The 21,417-nt window shown below is 33.2% G+C and overlaps 1 protein-coding gene across 1 annotated transcript; it reads right to left on the bottom strand.

Annotated features, from left to right (window-relative positions):
- Positions 1 to 15,920: 15,920 nt before the first annotated feature.
- LOC127080157 (putative F-box/LRR-repeat protein 23) lies at positions 15,921 to 16,907 on the bottom strand. Its single transcript, XM_051020487.1, has 3 exons — positions 16,776 to 16,907; positions 16,564 to 16,667; positions 15,921 to 16,449 (listed from the first exon to the last, which is right to left on the bottom strand). Exons 1-3 carry the CDS (start codon positions 16,905 to 16,907, stop codon positions 15,921 to 15,923), a joined length of 765 nt encoding a protein of 254 aa, XP_050876444.1.
- Positions 16,908 to 21,417: the final 4,510 nt, after the last annotated feature.

Genomic DNA, 21,417 nt, shown 5'->3' with positions numbered 1-21,417 from the left:
CATCCATAGTTGTAACAATCAAAGCACTGCTTGAAAATGCTCTCTTCACAACATATGAGCCTTTATAATTATGAGTCCATTTTCCCTTAGTATCAGGTTTCAAAGATAGAATCTTCTTGAGCACGAGGTCACATTCTCTAAACACACGAGGCTTGACCTTCTTATCAAAATCTTTCTTCATTCTCTATTGATATAACTGACCATGACACATGGAAGTCAATCTCTTATCTTCAATCAAATTTAGCTGATCATATATGGTTTGGCGCCATTCAACTTCTATCAACTTGGCTTCTATCAAAACACGCAATGATGGGATCTCAACCTCTACGGGGAGCACAACTTTCATGCCATAAACAAGAGAGAAAGGGGTTGCCCTTGTTGAAGTGCGGATGGATGTACGGTACCCATGCAAAGCAAATGGGAGAATCTCATGCCAATCTTTATACGTCACAACTATCTTTTGGATAATCTTCTTGATGTTCTTATTCGCAGCTTCAACAACCCCATTCATCTTGGGTCTGTAGGGAGAAGAATTATGATTTGCAATCTTGAAGTCTTTGCAAAGTGCGTCCACCATATTATTGTTCAAGTTCGACCCATTATCGTTAAATTTAAAACGGATGTAAAATTATATAGACTAAAAATTAGTGTTTTCTCAAAAATCTTTTTTAATCAAATTAAAAAAATAAAAAGAACTTATATTTTTAATCAATTAAATTTTTTTAATTGCTTTTATTAATTTTGAAGGTAAAAAACTTTATGCAATTTTTTCTCTTATTCCCTAGGAAAATTCCAATATATTGTTACATTTTCCTCACTTTTTATGCAATTCCCTTGTTTTTATCTTAACCAAAAAATAAGTTTGTTTTCTTAATAATTAATTAAATAAAAAATTATAAACTAAGTGAGAAGAAGAGAAAAGGGAAAGAGACGTGAGTGAACAAAGACAAAGACAGAAAGAAGATAGCAAAATCCTAATCTCTATTTTTGTTCTACAAATACCGAAGATTTTATCAAAACGAAGAGAAAACAAAATTGAAGAAAACATGAAAACTAAAATAATGTAGAAAGAGAAACCCGCACCCCTAACCTGAAACTCACCCTCAACGAGCAAGTGGTGACTCCATGGGAGGTTTCTGGCAAAGACAGAGGAGAAATCGACTACGACAAACTCATTGACCATTTTGGTTGTCAGAGAATCTATCAATCTCCCATTCATGGCGTCGAACAAGTCACTTCTCTCCTTGCTTACGTCTTCCTCCACCGCGGCGTTTTCTTCGCTCACCGGTCTAGCATCTTTCAATCTATATATCTTGCTTTCTCTTGGTTGAATCTTTAATTTAGCTGATAATGTGTTTATTTATTTATTTGTGGGACAGTGATTTTGCTAAGATTTTGAATGCATATACTTAAAAGGAGATAAATTTTACCTATATATAGGACGTGGAACTTTTTCAGAAGCTTTGCATTTAGGTCATTTAGCTAAGCTCTTCCAGTTTTTCTATTGTATTGATCATGTTGTTTGAGGATGTTATTTATGTTCTTTTCAAACTACATTTTTAAAAATTTTGATAGCCACATCTTGATTAATGCAATGGCCTTGGTAGTTGTGTCAATCAAGAAGTACTTTTGAGGTGTATGTAGATATGGTGTGAATAGTTTATGAAGTTTAGGCTTTTCTATGTAATATCCAAAAGTTTTAATTATTGATTCTGGACTTTCCTAAATGTGCTATGTGCAATTTAAAATTTTCTTTCTATTTTAGTAGTATTTCTCAATTATATGCTTATGTGTTGAACTCCCATTGTATTGATTTTTCAAATGGAAAGAGGTTCTAGCTTGTGCTGCTACTATTGCTGTAATTTTGTTTATAGATTGTAATATTGTTCATAGATCCTATGAAGAATAATATAAAACAAGTTCTATTTTTCAAGCACATTTTTCTATTTTGAAATTTTTTAGATTGTTTGTACTTGCACTTATTTTATAAGAATATGTATCTATTACATGAGTAGAAAACAGAATTTTACATGCAAATTTAAGAATGTGATATTAAAATGAAATTATGCATTAGGAAATATAAATGGTTTCGTGCTCTCTTATTCCAAAGTCTATCAAATACAGTGAGTTCGTTTGTTTCCTCTCCAAGTTGATTTCACCACCGCCGAAAAACGTGTGCGAACACCGTGTGAGACACTGAAGTGAAATGGTGATTTTTTTTTTAAATAATTTTTTTTTCAATTAAAGTTTTAAAAGAATTTAATTTTTAAAATATTTATGGAAATAATCACATTTCATTAAGCATGCGTCAGTTGAACGGACAGATCTAATTTCCCATTGAACAGAGGCGTCAGTGGCCGGGGCATATGCATGCAATGAAACCAATTGCATTAGCGCATGCGTACAATACATCATGTGCATGCGTTAATGCATGTGGAGCATGCTCTATGTAAAAAAAATTGATTTTTTTATTTTATACTTATAAATAATTAAATTAAATAGGTAAATGATAATTATTAATATTATAATATAAAGTTAAAATACATAACAATTGACAAAAAAAATCAATGACATGCCTGATTGAAACATCCCCCTGTTCCACATCCAGGTGATTTAGCCAACTTTTGAGGTCTCCCACGATTTCCCTGAGGTGTTTGGGATCTTTGAGTGCTGACATGATGTAATGGTGGCTCGTGTGAAAGTCCGATAGAAGGTCCAACGGTATTTCCAACAACACTTCCGTAATTAAGTTTAGTGTCCATGTTGTCGTAGTTAGGTCGTTGTAGTTGGGTGGTTTGTGGATGGTATGGTTGCCCGAATTGAGACATTGAATCGTTTTGGAAACGAAATAATGGTTCCTATGGTGTACTAAAGTCAAATAATGGTTGGGTGTTCATAAGTGGGGGGCTACGATGACATGAGGTTGAATCGTATAAATTATCCGGGCTATAGACAGATGTGGTGGTTGCGTATGGTTGTTGGTGGTTACAGTTTGATTCATGGTTTTGAGTTTGGGTGTGTGGCATGAATTAGTTGCGAGGTTGGGTGTTTGGTGGTTGAGTGTGTATGGTAGGGTGATGGTGTGAGGTTGTTCGATGGGTTTGGGTGGGTTGACATTGTTCTTGGGCAGGGATTTGTTGTTGGGCGTTTGATGACGAAGCTCGTTGGCGTGGATCAATCAAATACCTTGGCTCATACACAATCTGTGGCGTCGTAACTGACCTAAACCATGTCATATAATATTGAGTTGGTCTAGCATCATTTATGACTGGTTCGTTTAAGATGTGGGGTCGTCGATTCCTCCAATGACGACACATCTCTTTTGCGAAGTCTCTCAAATCAAAATAATCTCATTGGCCATCGACTCTTTGTTGATGTCATTCTCCCAAACATGTCAAAGGTTCTAGAATTTGTTGTTGCATGCCAAACTGCAGTTTTACATGGCCACTCAAGTGCATCTCCACAGTAGTGAATCAGATGATTGATGTTTTTGTTGTCCAAACTACAACATCATCATTGTTAACTTGATGATCAAGACCCAGATACGACCTCCAGATAGGTCAGATAAACTGTATAACAATTTGACATGATTAGAACATATGTAATTGAATATATTTTTTAAAATCAAAAGTAGATTTGTTTAGTAGTAATACATCGTGTGGTCCAATGTAGTCTAAAAGATTGTGATAGACTACTATACCGTGTTTGGGGCACCTGTTGTAGCCCATATGAGACTTGTGCTAGTGGTAATGACATATCCACCGACTCTTCTGGGCGTATCAACCATGCATCAAATGTTTTTCTTTCTGTAAATCTATTATACAAATTGATGGTACATGGTTGTACGAAAAATATAAAGGAACGCTACTGATGGCAGTGACATAAGATGACAACAATAATATTTTTCCAATCGCCTTTGCACTAGTTGAAGGGGAGACTAATGGGGGATGGAGTTTTTTTCCTAAAAAATATCTAATTGCACGTTGCTCCTTAGCCTAACTTATGTTTGATCTCAGATAGACACTCTTCAATATTGAGTGCCTACAAAAACATTGATAATGACTGGTAGAATCCTCCTTCGACACATGTCTACTACATTAGACATATCACTCAAAATTTCATGCTGGAGATCAGAGAAAAAACATTGTGGAAGAAGGTTATCAATGCAGGGTATGCATTAGTAGAACCTTCTTTCAAACACTATCGCGAAAACGTCATATTGTCAAACGCAAATGCAGTAAGGTGGATCGACAATACTCCATTGGAGAAGTGGACAAGGGCATACGACAACGGTCAACGATGGGGCCATATGACAACAAATCTTGTGGAATCAATGAACTTTGTCTTCAAAGGCATCTGAAAGCTACCTATAACTGCTTTAGTACAAGCAACCTATTTTAGGCTAGGGGCGCTTTTTGAGATCAAACGTTCCAAATGGAATTCAGTGTTACAATTTGGGCAGTTGTTCAATGATGCTTCAATGAAATTCATTAAAGAGGAAACTGCCAAAGCTAACACAAATGTGGTCACGGTGTTTGACCGTACTAAAGGTTGGTACAATGTTGCTGAGTCAATGGATCATAATGAGGGCATGTCGATGAGACATTATCGAGTGGATCTAGATAGAGGTTGGTGCGACTGTGGAAAGTTCCAAGCCTTTCGTATGCTCTACTCCCATGTCATAGCGGCATGTTCAAAGGTTCGACGGGATCCTTCCAACTTACTATCCAACGTTTACAAAGTCATAAAACTTTGCAATATTTATAAAATTAACTTTTCAGTGGTAGGAAAAGAGGATCACTTACCTGCATATTAAGGGGACATTCTTTAGCACAATGAAAGAATGCGAAGAAATAAAAAGGACCGTCCAAACAACACCAGTATTCGAACCAAAATAGATACTGCGAACAAAATGGTTAGATTATGTAGTTTATGTCGCCATCTCAGTCACAATCGTACTAAATGTCTCAGTGTTGGGACAAACACAACAGGATAATTTTAATTGTAATTGTTTTGCTTTATATTAAAAACAACATTCATTTCATATGATAAACATAACAAATACAATAATTAAACAACAACACATGAAAATCCAACAAATAAAATACCATCACAAACAAATACAACACATAAACAACATAACTATGCGATTACAACCATCAAAATAATTTTGTGAGAAGTATACATCATGCATGTGGCGCCTTCATATTGCCTACACATGCATGCGCCATTGCATGTGGCGACAATGAATACAACTTTTCAATGGATGCGCCTAGGCCATTGACGCCTCTGTTCAGTGAAAAATAGATGCGTCAGTCCAACTAGCGCATGCTTCATGAAAGGTGGTTATTTCTGTAAATGTTTTGAAAAATAGATTATTTTAGAATTTTAATTAAAAAAAGTGGATATTTTAAAAAAAATCTAAAAGGGTTCCACCTCCAAGATTATAGTTGATGTGTACAATATTTGGTTTATGTCATCTTATTTGGTGTTGAGTTTGGATGATTCATGCTCATTTCATCTTCATTCCTTAAATTTAGTTAAACTTAATGTTTATGAAATTCTAGTTAGAGATTTATACTGTGAAATTGCGATGGTTTAATTGGACTTCGACCTCTTATTTTTTTCAGGAAGACAATGATGTTGAAAGTGTTGGAAATTGTTTTGCAATAATAGTTCCAAAATGACAAAAGAGTTAAATAGCATTTAATGCTTTGAATTTTAGTTATTGTTTTGTTTGAATTTTGAATTCAATTTTCATATCTTTTCATGAAATAGTGTCATATATGAAACATTGTGTTTTATGGTGAAATGGTGTTGTTTCATCAAAGGTTGCAAACTTTTGAAACAACATCCATATCTCCTATAAATATATGATTCTATTCAGAAAAATAAACACAAGAACTAAAAACGTATTTCTCTTCCAAAATTCCAGAAAAACCTTCCTTGCATTTCATGTTCTTCACTTGTCTTGTGCAGACTCGAAATTAAGGCTGATATTATCCTGAGTGTTCTTGCATTTTCCAACTCTAAGACATAATAAAAGAGTGCTTGAAATACTTTTAAGAAAAGTGATTCTCAATCACGATTCAGTCCTGGATCCATTTAATTTTACCAAATTTTCTAACAATCTTAAAAGTATTAGTAACATAATGGCTTCAGACGCTGCTGTTTCAAGCATCAAAGTGATGAACCAGGATCTTGTCAAGTTAGATCGATTTGATGGAACAAATTACACAAGATGGCAAGACAAGATGACATTCCTATTGACTGCCCTGAAGGTTCACTATGTTCTTGATCCCGACCTACAACCAATACCTGAACCAACAGAAAATGATTCGGAAGAACTCAAGAAGGAGCGCAAGAAACGCAAGGAGGACGAACTGCTTTGCCGTGGACACATTCTGAATACTTTATCTGATCGTCTCTACGACCTCTACACAGACAATCCATCGGCAACAGAAATATGGAAGGCACTAGAATTCAAGTTCAAGGCTGAAGAGGAAGGTACGAAGAAGTTCTTAATATCTAAATATTTCGATTTTAAATTCTTAGATTCTAAGCCCATTCTTCCCCAAGTGCATGAATTGCAAGTTCTGGTCAATAAAATAAAGGCAGTAAAAATAGACATCCCTAAGACCTTCCAAGTCGGTGCAATTATTGCAAAATTACCACCTTCATGGAAAGGCTACCGAAAGAAATTGTTGCACAGTTCCGAGGACTTCTCCTTGGAGAAAATTCAGAAACATCTTCGAATCGAGGAGGAATCGAAGGAGAGGGAGAAATCAGAACCCCTACTCATTTCAAAACAAACGCTGTGACCAACAAGGGAAAGAAGAGACATGATGGCATGAAGAGTCATCTTGGACCAAAGAAAGAACATAACAAGTTCAAGAACTCTGGCGGTCATAAAGGTCCAAAGAACGGATGTTTCGTATGCGGTAAACCTGGACACTATGCTCGAGATTGCAGACAAAATAAAGCAAAAAATGAGATCAATGCAATTCGATCAGATGATGACATAATTGCTACAGTGAGCGAAATTATGGCAATCAAAGGAAAAGTTCAAGGTTGGTGGTATGACACTTGTGCTACGGTGCATGTTACTTATGACAAGGCTGCATTCAAAACCTATTCTGAAGCAATTGATGGACAAGAGGTACAAATGGGAAATGAAGTCCGCTCTAAAGTTGTTGGAACCGGTTCGGTCGAACTTAACTTCACTTCTGGAAAGAAAGTTACACTTGTAAATGTGCTTCATGTTCCAGACATGAATAGGAATCTTGTTAGTGGGGATTTATTGGGAAAACTGGGTATTAAATCTGTATATGAATCGGGCAAACTTATTTTGACCCGTAATGGTGTATTCATTGGAAAAGGATATTCCGCAGAGGGAATGATCAAACTATGTACTAATGATAATATTATTAATGAAATTTCTAATTCCGCTTACATGCTTGATTCCGTTTCTTTATGGCATAATAGATTAGCACATTGTGGTATTAGTTCTATGAAGAGACTAATTAAATCTGGACTAATTTCATGTAATATAAAGGATTTCAAAAAATGTGAATTATGTGTTGAATCAAAAATGATTAAGAAGCCTTTCAAAAGTGTTGAAAGGAAAACGAAATTACTTGATCTTGTGCACTCAGATTTGTGCGAATTTAATGGCATGTTGACACGTGGAGGGAATAGATACTTTATTACATTCATAGACGATTCCTCTAGATACACTCATGTATATCTCTTAAAGCATAAAGATGATGCATTTAATTCCTTTAAGACTTATAAAGCAGAAGTCGAAAATCAATTAAATAAAAGTATAAAGGTCCTTAGAAGTGATAGGGGCGGCGAATACTTTTCAATTGAATTTGATGCATTCTGTGAAGAGCACGGTATAATACATGAATGTTCGGCACCACGAACACCGCAACAAAATGGCATGGCAGAAAGAAAGAATCGAACATATCAAGAGATGATGAATGCCATGTTGATGCATTCTAAATTACCCCTTAACTTGTGGGGTGAGGCATTATTGTCCGCCTGTCATATAATCAATAGAATTCCGTTAAAGAAAACTGGTATATCTCCATATGAGTCATGGAAAGGCAGAGCGCCAAATATCGGTTACTTTAAAGTGTGGGGGTGTGTGGAATACTACAAAAACATGGACCCTAAAAGAACCAAGTTGGGTCCTCGAGGAATAATATGTGCTTTTGTAGGATATGCACAACACAGTAAATCATATAGACTCTTAAATCTAGAATCTAATGTAATTGTTGAATCCCGGGATGTAGAATTCTTTGAAAACCTTATCACAAAGGATAAAGGATCGGAGTCGGCCACTAATAAAGAATCTCATGAAGATAACTCTTCTCGGATTGTAGAAATACAAACTGAAGGCACTCCTATAATCCTTGAACCACAACCCGAGCCTAGGATAAGCAAGAGAATTCGGAAAACAAAGAATCTAGGACCAGATGAGATTGATTCTCAATCTATTTCCTTTTATCTTGTTGAGGGAAATTGTAAGAACTTTGTTCAACGCATTCCGATTATTCTTCAAGTGGAAGATGATCCAAAAACTTATAAGGAAGCAATAACTTCAAGGGACTCCACTTTTTGGAAAGATGCTATCCAAGATGAAATGGATTCAATTGTATCAAACCACACTTGGAAACTTGTTGACTTACCTAAGGGATCAAGGCCCATTGGATGCAAGTGGGTGTTTAAGAAGAAATACCATAGCGATGGTACTCTAAACACTTATAAAGCCAGATTAGTGGCAAAAGGATTTAGACAGAAAGAAGGCATAGATTACTTCGACACATACGCACCAGTAGCAAGAACAACTACTATTAGATTGTTGTTTGCCTTAGCATCTTTGAATGATCTTATAATCCATCAGATGGATGTTAAAACAGCGTTCCTAAATGGAGATCTCGATGAGGAAATCTACATGGAACAACCGGAAGGCTACCTGCTTCCTGGAAATGAACAAAAGGTGTGTAAACTTGTCAAATCCTTATACGGACTAAAACAAGCACCAAAACAGTGGCATCAAAAATTTGACTCTGTAATACTCTCAAATGGATTTATTCCTAATTCTTGTGACAAGTGTTTATACACAAAGACGTGCAAAACCACTGTAATATTCCTTTGTCTCTATGTCGACGATATGTTGATCATTAGTAATGATTTAAAAGGAATCTTAGAAACAAAGAAGTTTCTAACATCCACTTTCAAGATGAAAGATCTTGGACTTGTTGACACAATTTTAGGGATCAAGGTTAAGCGAAATAGTGGGGGTTATGAACTTAGTCAAACCCACTATATTGAGAAAATGCTTGATAAGTTTAAACATCTAAACTTTAAGGAAGTAACCACTCCATTTGATCATGCCAACAAACTTCAAAAGCATAATGGAAGATCAGTGGCTCAATTGGAATATGCAAGTGCAATAGGGTGTCTAATGTACCTAATGCAATGTACCAGACCCGACATATCATTTGCAGTCAGTAAAATGAGTCGATTTACTAGTAATCCAAGTAATGAACATTGGAAGGCAATTACAAGGATTTTTGGTTATCTACTGAAAACCAAGGACCTTGGTCTTCACTATGGAAGGTTCCCTGCCATATTAGAAGGATACACTGATGCGAGTTGGATATCTAATATTGGAGACCATAAATCTACAACTGGATGGATATTTACACTTGCTGGTGGAGCAATTTCTTGGAAGAGCAAGAAACAAACATGCATTACACTTTCGACCATGGAATCAGAGTTCGTGGCTCTCGCTTCCGCCGGTCAAGAAGCGGAATGGTTGAGGGATCTTCTGTTGGAAGTTCCATTGGCTAAAGACAATGTCTCAAAAGTGATGATACATTGCGATAGCCAAGCCACATTAGCAAGAGCATTCAGCGAAGTGTATAATGGAAAGTCTAGACATATAGGACTTAGACATTTGTTCGTAAGAAAATTGATTAAGGATGGAATCATTTCACTCACCTACATACGAACATGCTATAACTTAGCAGATCCGTTTACTAAGCCACTGGCCAGAGACTTAGTACGAACAACCTCGAGAGGAATGGGGTTGAAACTCCTTAAATAAAAGTTCCGACAGCGGCAACAACCCAATCTTATGTTAACAAAACATTAACTTCAAGATTCAATGGGTAACAACAAGTCGTTGAATTGGATGTAAGTCAAGAATTTGGGAAATAAGGTTGACTGTGTTGAATTGAGGGTTGAGGTTTCCAAAACCTCTTAATGAAGTTCATTAACGAAGAAGAGTATCTATTGGAAAGGATGCTATATGAACCTCACCTATGTGAATTTTGAGATGGTGCCGTCTCAAAGTGAGAGTTGGAGTTTCTCTCATGAAAAATTCATGAAAAGGATAGCATATGGCCATAAATAAGTGCTAAGCGAGATATGTAAAGGAAGAACCTTTAAGGAGTGTGTGTAAGGTAACGCCGGTCTGGTCCCATGGATTAATGGTTTAAAAGCTTTGCTACCAAACATTCCGATTAAACTTTGCGTTATCCTCACTAAGGTTAAGTTTAAAATCGAAAGATACCTAACTGTATTAACACTTTTTATATTTCACTATCTGGAATGATTTTTGTCATTATTAGAACTAGTGGGGATTGTTGGAAATTGTTTTGCAATAATAGTTCCAAAATGACAAAAGAGTTAAATAGCATTTAATGCTTTGAATTTTAGTTATTGTTTTGTTTGAATTTTGAATTCAATTTTCATATCTTTTCATGAAATAGTGTCATATATGAAACATTGTGTTTTATGGTGAAATGGTGTTGTTTCATCAAAGGTTGCAAACTTTTGAAACAACATCCATATCTCCTATAAATATATGATTCTATTTAGAAAAATAAACACAAGAACTAAAAACGTATTTCTCTTCCAAAATTCCAGAAAAACCTTCCTTGCATTTCATGTTCTTCACTTGTCTTGTGCAGACTCGAAATTAAGGCTGATATTATCCTGAGTGTTCTTGCATTTTCCAACTCTAAGACATAATAAAAGAGTGCTTGAAATACTTTTAAGAAAAGTGATTCTCAATCACGATTCAGTCCTGGATCCATTTAATTTTACCAAATTTTCTAACAGAAAGCTATGGAAATAGTTAAGGAATTAGAAATTTTACCTTTTATTTTTCCTTTTGTTGTAACTTTTAATTTTTAATATGCATTTTTTCTGATATCTAATACTTGTTTAACTATTTTTTTGTTTTGTTAGTGTAAATGGCTTCAATAGAAACCTAAGCCCTCACAAAAAAAATGAGAAGGTATACCATTCACTTACATTGTCCCTCACCTAAGTTTTATTAATATCATTTATCTTATTCCCTGCTTGTTGTGATGGTTTATATAATTTCTCACATAATGAATTACTTTTATGTTTTAAGGAATGTGATTCAACCAACATCGTTACATTCTAGTATTGATTTTTAATGCTTTTCTATTTGTATATTGAAGTTTGTTCTTTGTTGTCTAATGCAATATCAATTCATGGTAGTTTTCCAAATATGTTTGGTTAAATATATATCTTTGATAGTTTTATTTATCAATATTCTCAAATCATCAATGTGCAAAGTGATGTGGGTAATATTGTGCTTCTTGTCTCAATGTATGACTTTTTAAGCCTTTTAATGCTATTAATTCTAGGAGTTAAAGTTATAATGAAGTATAATTAACTTTTCTATAGAGATAATAATCGTTTTATGGTTAGGTGGATTCTTCCTAATTAATTTTAATTTGCTACGAGTGTTTAACTTTAGTCTTACAAATAATTGAATGTGCTTCTTGTCACATTTTTTTTTAAGTTCATATTGAATAAATTATTTTTTTTAATCATTCACCGTGTTTTTTTAGATTTCTCTTGAGGAATTAGTTGAAAGAGTTTACGGAGATATGTGTATGACATTAAACCAGCTATAATATATGGGTGATGCTTCCTTGAAATTATTATTTTTTAATTATCAACATTTGAGAAGTCCGACTTTCATTTCAGTGAATGGTCTATAACTTCTGTCTATAACGACACAAGTGTGAATGTGGGATATTTATAAGGGTTATGACAAGTTATATAAATGTTACTTATTTGACTCTTTTCATCATCAATTCAAGATGTGCTTTGCATGACAACAATTTGTTTACTGAATATCCATCGAGATACAAAAATCTTTGGTTGATTGAAATAAGTTGTAAATGAAAGTAAATATAATATAATTATCAAATATTTTACACATGTGATAACTAAAATAGGGTGTAATATACAGTATTTTTACATCATATTTAAATAAAATAGGATGTAAATTTGTTGACATTCTAAGTCAGTATTTTTTATTTTACACCTGATTTTTATCAAATGAGATATAAATGTTGGTGTAAGCCTTAGAGGCAGATACTTTTAGTACTTGTATCGAATTATTTATTAATAATAAAAGGCTTTTTCTTTATTATATTTGTTTAATAAAGTCCCTAGAATAACTAGTCCGTTTAATGTATCAAGTGTGACTTAATCATGAGATCTCATTAAATATAAGGACACTATTCTTAAAGTATCCTAGTCGAGCTTTGTTGTGAAGTGGGATAATATTAAAGCATTAAGACTATTATGTATATAGACTGATGATCATATCTCATGGATCATGGATAAGGAGTTATCAAGTCTTAAACATAAGTATGAATATTGAGAGTAATATTTATATTGGATTGACTCACTATGAGAATACTATATATAATGTTATGTTAAGTGTCATAAGTTATTCTCATGGTGATGATGGTGTATACCTCTATTTGACTTGAAGTCACTATGTATCCTAGATGTAAAGTCGAGTGCCTTATTGTTGATCAAACATTGTCCATAATTGGATGACCATAGAGACAGTTGAGGGGTACTCCACAAAGCATGCTGAGGGACATGAGTAACCTAGATGGAATTTGCCCATCCTCCGTAACAGGATAAATATCTACGGGCCCAATATTGAACTGGATAAGGATGACACAGTATATGCCTTGTGTTCAATATAGACGTAAGGGAAAAAGGATAATTGTACACATAAGTATTATCACAAAAGGATTTGTCAGATCACATGACATTTTCGTGTCTTGGGTAGTAGTGATGTGTTTCTAGATACCGCTCACTGTTTATTATGTTAAATACGTGATTTAATATAATTGTCAATGCCGCGAAAACCTACAAGGTCACACACAAAAGGACGGATTGATGCGAGATAGAGTAAATAAGGAACACCTTAAGGTACAATGCATTTAAGTTAATTGTAGGACATCGTAAGGTATGATGCACTTAAGTAGAATACGATATATGGTAAGGTACCACGCACTTAAGTGATTTTGGTATATCATAAGATATGAGCCACATACACTTAAGTGGACTTTTTTAGCTTACAGTCCACACAAGTGGTTCTATAAATAAAACCCTTGTGCAGAAGCATTTGTGTAGTTGTAATTTTGTTTCTCTCTCTCACACACTCAAATCCTTCATTCGTAGTAGCTAGCACTGAGATTGAAGGAATCCGTTCGTGTGGACTAAGTAGAGGCGTTGTCACCATTCAACGTTCGTGATCGCTCCTTAGATCAGCATCAAAGGTTTCAATCGCCACAAGAGATAACGATTCTATCACTGATCATGCCCATTCATAAGGATTACTAAAGGAGAAATTTTAAATTCCGCTGCATTTTGGATCGCTATTTTCCTTCAATAAATTCGTTTGATATATATATATATATATATATATATATATATATATATATATATATATATATATATATATATATATATATATATATATATATATATATATATATATATATATATATATCAATTTACACATTTTAAAAAGTGTAATATACCCTTTATTTACACTCGTTTTAAAATGAGTGTAAATTCATCATACATTTCCCACCATTTGAATCTACACCCTCTAATAACGGGTGTAAAATATATAAAAAAACGGATATAAATTCCTCTTTTTGCACTATTGCTACCAACTACATTTTAGCACATTTAAATTTTTAAATTTTTTTATAACTTATTATCTCGATTGAACTGGAAATTGAGGGTTAAAATATTTAGAGGACGCGCATTTGAATCTCAATAACTATATTTTATCATCTTTTAATTTTTCTTGAAATTTTTTTTATGGCCTATTACTTGGTTGAGCTGGAAATCAAGGAGTAAAGTAGGGTATTTTATTTTTTATTTATGATCTATTTGATGATAAAAGTAAGTAATGAATCTTTGTCGTCCATTTATAAAGTAATAATGTTGAATACATTGTCAACTCATCAATTCACATGAAATATTAGTGATTCTTGTGAAACTCTTACTAGCCAATCAGAACGTGAATGCCACAAATATCTATCTTGAATCCAGAGTGCTGAAATGTAAACTTAACATAATGAAAACTATGATAATGAAAGAAAGAGCAAGAAAATGTTCCAAGGTTGGTTTCTTAATGTGATCTCTTATCTCTCTAGTAGTTCTTTGTTAAACATGCTTAATGTTAGTTAGGAAAACATGAAAGTAACTTATTAATGTTAGTTGTTGCTGTATCAAGTAAAATATTTAATATTGTTTTTATTGTTATGGTTAAGATTTAATATTTAACGATTCCATTGATTTTGTTTATTTGTTGTTGTTCAGATTTAATGTTTAAAGATTCTATTGATTTTATTGTTGTTGATATTTGATGTTTAAAGATTCTATTGATTTTGTTGGTGTTGTTGTGATTTAATATTTAAGGATTTTATTAGTTTTATTTTCATTGTTATTGTTGTTGTTGATGACGAGGAAATTTTAGAATTTGTCAACAAATTTAATTCTTTGAAAAATAAATAGGCCTAGAAGAGGTTTTGACTTTATTTGTGGTGTGGATTACCTAGTTGGTGCCTAAAAATAAATTGTTTCTTGATCATCTAAAAGAGGTGGAGGATAAAAACATTTTTTAGGCTTGAAGTTGGTATTATAACAAGTAAACATAGAACTCTACCTCCTTAACAATGTACTCCCTCGGTTCCACACTGAGTGATCCATTGAAAATAAAAAAGTGTCATAAAATAAATAATCTATTTTAATTTTTAATGCATTTTTTTTTAATTTTACACGTTAATTAATATTATTTTCATCATTCTCAATATCTGATAAGAGTAATTTATTACAAAAATTATTCTCTCTTTCATCTATTTTTTTTTAATATATATGAAATAATTAATTAGATCACTCATTATAAAACAAAAGAAATATCAATATTCTCTAACCTACTCCAAAGATTTTTGTGGTTGGCTGTCGGAACTCTAGTTGAATTTCAATTGGGTGGTGATTCTTGGTATTCATTACTCGTTCCTTCGAGGGCTACTATTTTTTTTTTGGGTTGTTGCTATTCAAATTTATGTGTTGTTTTTTATCTCTTTCTTTAACTTTTTCTTCAACCTAATTATTTGACGCCTTATGTCAATGGATTTTTCTTATATTTGATGGGTTATCCTACATATATATATATATATATATATATATATATATATATATATATATATATTGATTTTAGAAAGAAAAAAAAGCCTTAATCCAATTAGAAGTTAAATAAATATGTTTAGACATTATTAAAAATTTGATAGACACCAAAAATATTCAAAAACCAAAAAAAAGGAAAATAACACATCAAAATGAATTGACGAACGGCAACAAAATTAGAGATAGAAATAAAATCGACAAAATTATAAATAGGAATAACAAAAATGATTTCCATTGTCTTCAATAAAAATATCCATTGCAAAACAACAGAAAAGACTCATAGTTTACTTGGAGAAAAACACAAACAAAAAAAACATTGAAAATAGACTGATACCAGTATTTTTTATCATCAATCAATCGTAAGGATCAAAACAATCATCATCTATTATAGAATCACTATAAGTTACACGATCATCGTCACAATAGTCTTCAAAAGTATGAACGGTTTGCTCTGGGAGTAGCAGATTTCTAATCTGATCAATGCACTTTTTCTTCAAGCTTTCGTCCAACCGAAGATTATAGCATCTTCGAATATCAAGAAACTCAAGATGAGGACAACCAGCAAGAATCGCAAGCAACCCAGCATTAGACATCTTATTTCCTTGAATATTAAGATAACGTAACCCAACCATAGTTTTTGCAATAACAAATGCTTCATCATCATGAATATCATACACCATATACACCAACCACGATCTCACAAGTGCGATACCTGTCAAAAGAGGGCAATATTGGCCAACAACCTCGAGAGAATCTTTCGAGAAGTTACATAGTGAAATGTTCACTGTCTCTAGCACCGGCAGCTTTTTTACAGCTTCACAGAACCCTTCATTAGAAATTCCATGGCAATTTACAAGCCTCAGGCCTCTGAGATTACTAGCACTGCAAAATTTGAAAAAGATATTAAAAAACTGTTTGATGAAGACACAGAGATAGTGTCATTAAAAAAGGAACTCTTGAATGCAAATAAAATTTCAGTATTAACAATTACAGTACTTGTCAGATATGAATTTAAGGAGATCATCTGTGGCAAAATAATCAATGCTAATGCATTCTAAATGACCGCAACTTTGTTTAATGGCATAATAACAAATCTCCATCTGCTCAGAAAAATAATATGGAAAATTACTAAGATTGGTCATTCGAATATTGCGCCACATGAGAGGATCTTTGAACATGTGCCACCATATAGGACACACATAACGTACACTTGTCACAATTTCAATGGTACAAAGCCTCTGAAGAATGTTTGCTGTGATGTCTCTTGGAAGTTCAACCCAATTCGGCATAGCTGTACTCTCACTTTCTGCTTCCTTTGAAGGAATTGGACAGGATGCCATTGTGACTGTATAGGCAAAATAATGAATCATATAAATCCATAAAATCGTATCCTTTTATAAATGCTTACAATTAAAGTTTCAGTAAACCAAACGTTTTAAAACTAAAATATTGGTTTCAATAGACTTTGGAAAAAGATTTACTGTGACGAGTAATAATAATACCTACACATTATAAGCGGCGCACCTAATCATTTTCTAAAGATAAACGCTGCTGTTTTCAATAATGATAAAAGTTGGGCCTATTTCCCAAAAAAGAAAAGAAAAAATTTTACAAAAATTAATTCAAAGTATTAATAATACTGAGAATTTAATCTATCACCCCAACTTTACCCTCACATATATTTTTGATAGTTCATTTAGAATTTCCAACATCGTTTTAAAATTTGGATATTGTTCATTCAAAATTTCCATCATATATATTTTTTAAAATTTTTGATATCTTTGAAACATTACTAGTGTTTTAAAAAATACCATGTAATAATAGAAATTTTCGGTAGTATAAATTTTTAATGGTTACGATTTTCCCGAAAGTTTTGTATGGCTGTGATTGAATCAACCGTTTTGTATGGTCAAAAATAAATTCAAAATTTATAAATATGGATAATGTGTTGTTAAAAAAAATACTTACAATGCCTCTTCCTCAGTTTTTGATTAAGACAGAAATGTACTTTAACGGGGTTAAACCTTCGGTTGAGTTTCGACTTCCGTAGGACACGACATGTCTCGCCATCTTGAGATCCAAATTAAATGATTTACTACCTGACACCGAGAATAGAAAGGTGGATAAAATCGAGTTTTGTGCAGACTGAATTGATAGAGATGGAAACATGAAATTTAACTTTATTAAATTAAAGACCGATGAAGATTTGAAGAGAATATTTTATCATAGACTAACTAAGGAACCGATCGAATTTGATGTAACAATTTCAAGATTTGTCGGCAACATAATCGAGACGTTGAAATGTCCTGAATAATCAAGTAGTGTATATGTTTTCATGTTCCTTATTGTTAAACTTATGTTTAGTCGTAACCTTTGTATCACCGATAGCAGTAGTCTCAACCTCAGCTGCAATAGGGGCCACACATGTCTTAGCCTCAGCAGCAATAGGGGTCACATCTGTCTAGGCCACATTATTAGCAATACGGGTCGCATTTGTCTCGACCACCTCAGATGGGTCAATAACAGCCTGACCCCACACCTCCTCAACATGAGCAGCCTCATCTTTAATAGCTCGACATCTGGTGCTCCGAGGTGCATATAAGGATTGCTCGGCCAGCCATTTCTGATGAGAACCGATTGGAACTATTTTTCATGTCAATAGTTGCAAAAACTCTTCCTCAGTTGTCCTATCATGGGTCATCGTTGTCTCTCTATCCGTGATCCTAGAAGCAATATTGTCGTCCTTTACCCTCCTTTACCCTGATCTTCACTAAAAAATGGAAGAAAAAATCAATTAACTATCCGGTACTACTCTGTACCAATTTATAAGCAAAAAATAAATATTTCATATTTATTAAGAAAGTTTAAATTTTTGTGTGTTTTTTGAAATATGTTTTATAGGAGGATGTAAAAACAATTTTGATTGTTTGTTGTTTATAGAAAAATGAGAGAGAAACCATATTAAATGTAATTTGTATTTAATTTTATTTTAGAAAAGATAATTTTTTTCCGAATAAAATAGATAAATAAAATAAATTTGGTTTTTTTTCTTATAATTTATTTTAAAAAATGAATGTTTTTTTCTTATAGTTGTACATGGGTGTTGTTGTTTCTGGCAATATCAATTTTTTTGGTATTATTTCTAAAAGTTCGAACTATCAACATTTTCAAAATTCCAGGCTTAAGTGTATGAGTTTTTATCGGAAATTTTAAAATTATTGGTAAAAACTTATATTTGTATAATGACATTTTTAAAATTTACGGTATAAAGACATGAGATTTTTGAAAATTGTGAAATTTTCGATAAAAATTCATGAAAGTTATGATATTTTATGAAAATTGTAACATTTCCGGTATAAAATCATAAAATTTGAAAATAAAATTATTTTGGATGAAATTTCGCCACTCAACTTTTGATAAAGGCTAAAATAATTTGCAAATAATTTGTTGAACATTAATCTTTTATTGTCATATAATACATGATTTAAAGTAGTGGTGTAAATTTAGAATTTAAGATCTCTACAATGAAAAACTCTTACTGTTGAGTTCTTAAAAATTAATGTCATTTTTAATGAACAGTTATCCAACAACGATATTTGAATGTGGAGAATTCACATAGAAACTTCTTCAAATAAATCAAAAATAATGCAACTGCTATTTCTTATCTTATTATATTTTTGTTTCCATTTTCTTTAGCACTCTAAAAATACACATATTAAACCTTTAAATATTCAAGATATGTTTGTAGTTGATGTTTTTTTTTCCAGATTAACTGCTATGGATGTAGTTTGGAAAAGTATTTTGTCACAATTTACCCACTTTAATTATTTGTTAGAGTTTTGATAAATGATATACATGCTAAATGGGTGGGGCAAAATTGTGTGAAAAATATAAAATGTTCTATTTTTTATTTTTTAATAAATCTGAAATCTGAACCGTTAAGTAAATCTAACCGTATATTTTTTATGTCTCACTCACTCGTGAATCACACTGTTAGTGACTCGCCACCCAAATATAAATCAATTATTAGTGGAAGAGTTACACTCATAAACTCTGCTAGGTGATTTGCGAATATATCATTTTTCATTTATAAAGCCCAAAACAAAAGTGCAGCAATCCATAAGAAGAATTCATATGAACTTTTTGTGGTAGGAAATGAAGATGTTGGTTCTATGTGTTGGCAGCAATTTTGATAAAATCTAGAGTGTTCACAAGTTGTCACAAGTGTTGTCTTGATATAAGATAACATGTACCTGTAGGGTGTTTAAAATATGAATATGCAGGATTTTACTGAGATGTCAGACCCAATGTCATGACATTTGTATACAGAACATTCAGTCTGAATGTTATGTATTGTGTGATTGCATTTTTTATGCTAATCTATGTATGATTTATGTAATGATCGAACGCGCCCTCAATCAGTAATTACAACCAGATTGACTTATTTTTCAATGAGATATAATCAGCTGTCATGAGAAGATATGAATGGAAAATAGTTTTAGGGTTTTATGATGTCCAAGCTCAGCCAAACACTTCTATATAAAGGACATGGAAAACCTGGTTTTATACACAAGAAATAACGAACGAAATATTGAGAGAGAATAAGGGTTTTAGTCTTGTGTGGTTGTGTGTATTGTAAGTCATTCATTCATCCAGAGATGATTGAATTGGATTGATTTTTGAGTTGTAATTTGTCCACTCTAAGGTTTGAAGCATGAGTGTGTGTTTACTTGATTGAAGCTTTTAAGCAAGATCAGGTATGTGTTATTGAAGAGTGTCTTCTTTTCATTGTAATTCTTGTTTTATATCACTGCTGTGATTGAGGGAGAGTGAGTAGGATCTCATATATAAGAGTTCTTAGGTAGAAACCACACAGGTAGAGATTAGGTGAAAAGACTGTAACTTGAAGTTGTTTACTGAGAGTCTTTGAACTAATTTTGTTTAGTGGATTTCCTTCCTGGCTTGGTAGCCTCCAGACGTAGGTGAGTTTGCACCGAACTGCGTTAACAATTGCTTGTGTCTCTTGCATTACTGTTCTTTATCTTTTATCCTGTTTGTATTGTCCAGATATTAGTGTCTTGACATTACCTTCGACATCTCATATCTAATACCAGAATTTCAATTGGTATCAGAGCAGGCATCCTGGTCTGGTTCTGGATGAGATCTAGGGACGTTACTTTCTAGTACTATGGATAGAGACAGAGGTTTTGTTCACATACCACCTATTCTGGATGGATCCAACTATGACTACTGGAAACCTTGAATGGTAGCCTTCCTAAAATCTTTGGATAATAAGGCTTGGAAGGCTGTTTTAACAGGCTGGGAACATCCAGTTGTTACTAAGGAAGGAGAAGCTACAACTGATAAGAAGGCTGAGGAACAATGGACCAAGGATGAGGATGATCTAGCCCTTGAGAACTCTAAAGCATTGAATGCTATATTCAATGGGGTTGATAAGAACATCTTCAGATTGGTCAACAACTGTGAGGTGGCTGAAGATGCTTGGAATATTCTCAAAACCACTCATGAAGGCACCTCTAGAGTGAAGATGTCTAGATTGCAGCTGCTCACTACCAAGTTTGAAAATTTGAGGATGAAAGAAGATTAAAATATTCATGAATTTCATATGAATATCCTTGAAATTGCTAATTCCTCAGGAGTCCTGGGTGAGAAGATGTCATATGAAAAACTAGTGAGGAAAATACTCAGGTCACTTCCTAAGAGATTTGCCATGAAAGTGACAGCCATAGAAGAGTCTCAAGACATTTCCAATATGAGAGTGGATGAACTAATTGGATCCCTCCAAACATTTGAGTTGGGAACGTGTGATGGATCTGAAAAGAAAGACAA

The sequence above is a fragment of the Lathyrus oleraceus genome, chromosome 5, assembly GCF_024323335.1.
Source record: "Lathyrus oleraceus cultivar Zhongwan6 chromosome 5, CAAS_Psat_ZW6_1.0, whole genome shotgun sequence".
Taxonomy (NCBI): domain Eukaryota; kingdom Viridiplantae; phylum Streptophyta; class Magnoliopsida; order Fabales; family Fabaceae; genus Lathyrus; species Lathyrus oleraceus.
Note: the sequence above shows the minus strand (reverse complement) of the source record. Positions and strands in the feature narration are given on the sequence as shown.

Excerpts from the sequence above, each read along its gene's own strand:
- LOC127080157 (XM_051020487.1), bottom strand. The coding sequence starts at position 16,907 with ATGGCATCCTGTCCAATTCCTTCAAAGGAAGCAGAAAGTGAGAGTACA. Across the intron at positions 16,668-16,775 it reads CCATTGAAATTGTGACAAGT|ATGGAGATTTGTTATTATGC; the intron begins GTACGTTATGTG and ends TTTTCTGAGCAG. Across the intron at positions 16,450-16,563 it reads CTTAAATTCATATCTGACAA|TGCTAGTAATCTCAGAGGCC; the intron begins GTACTGTAATTG and ends CAAATTTTGCAG.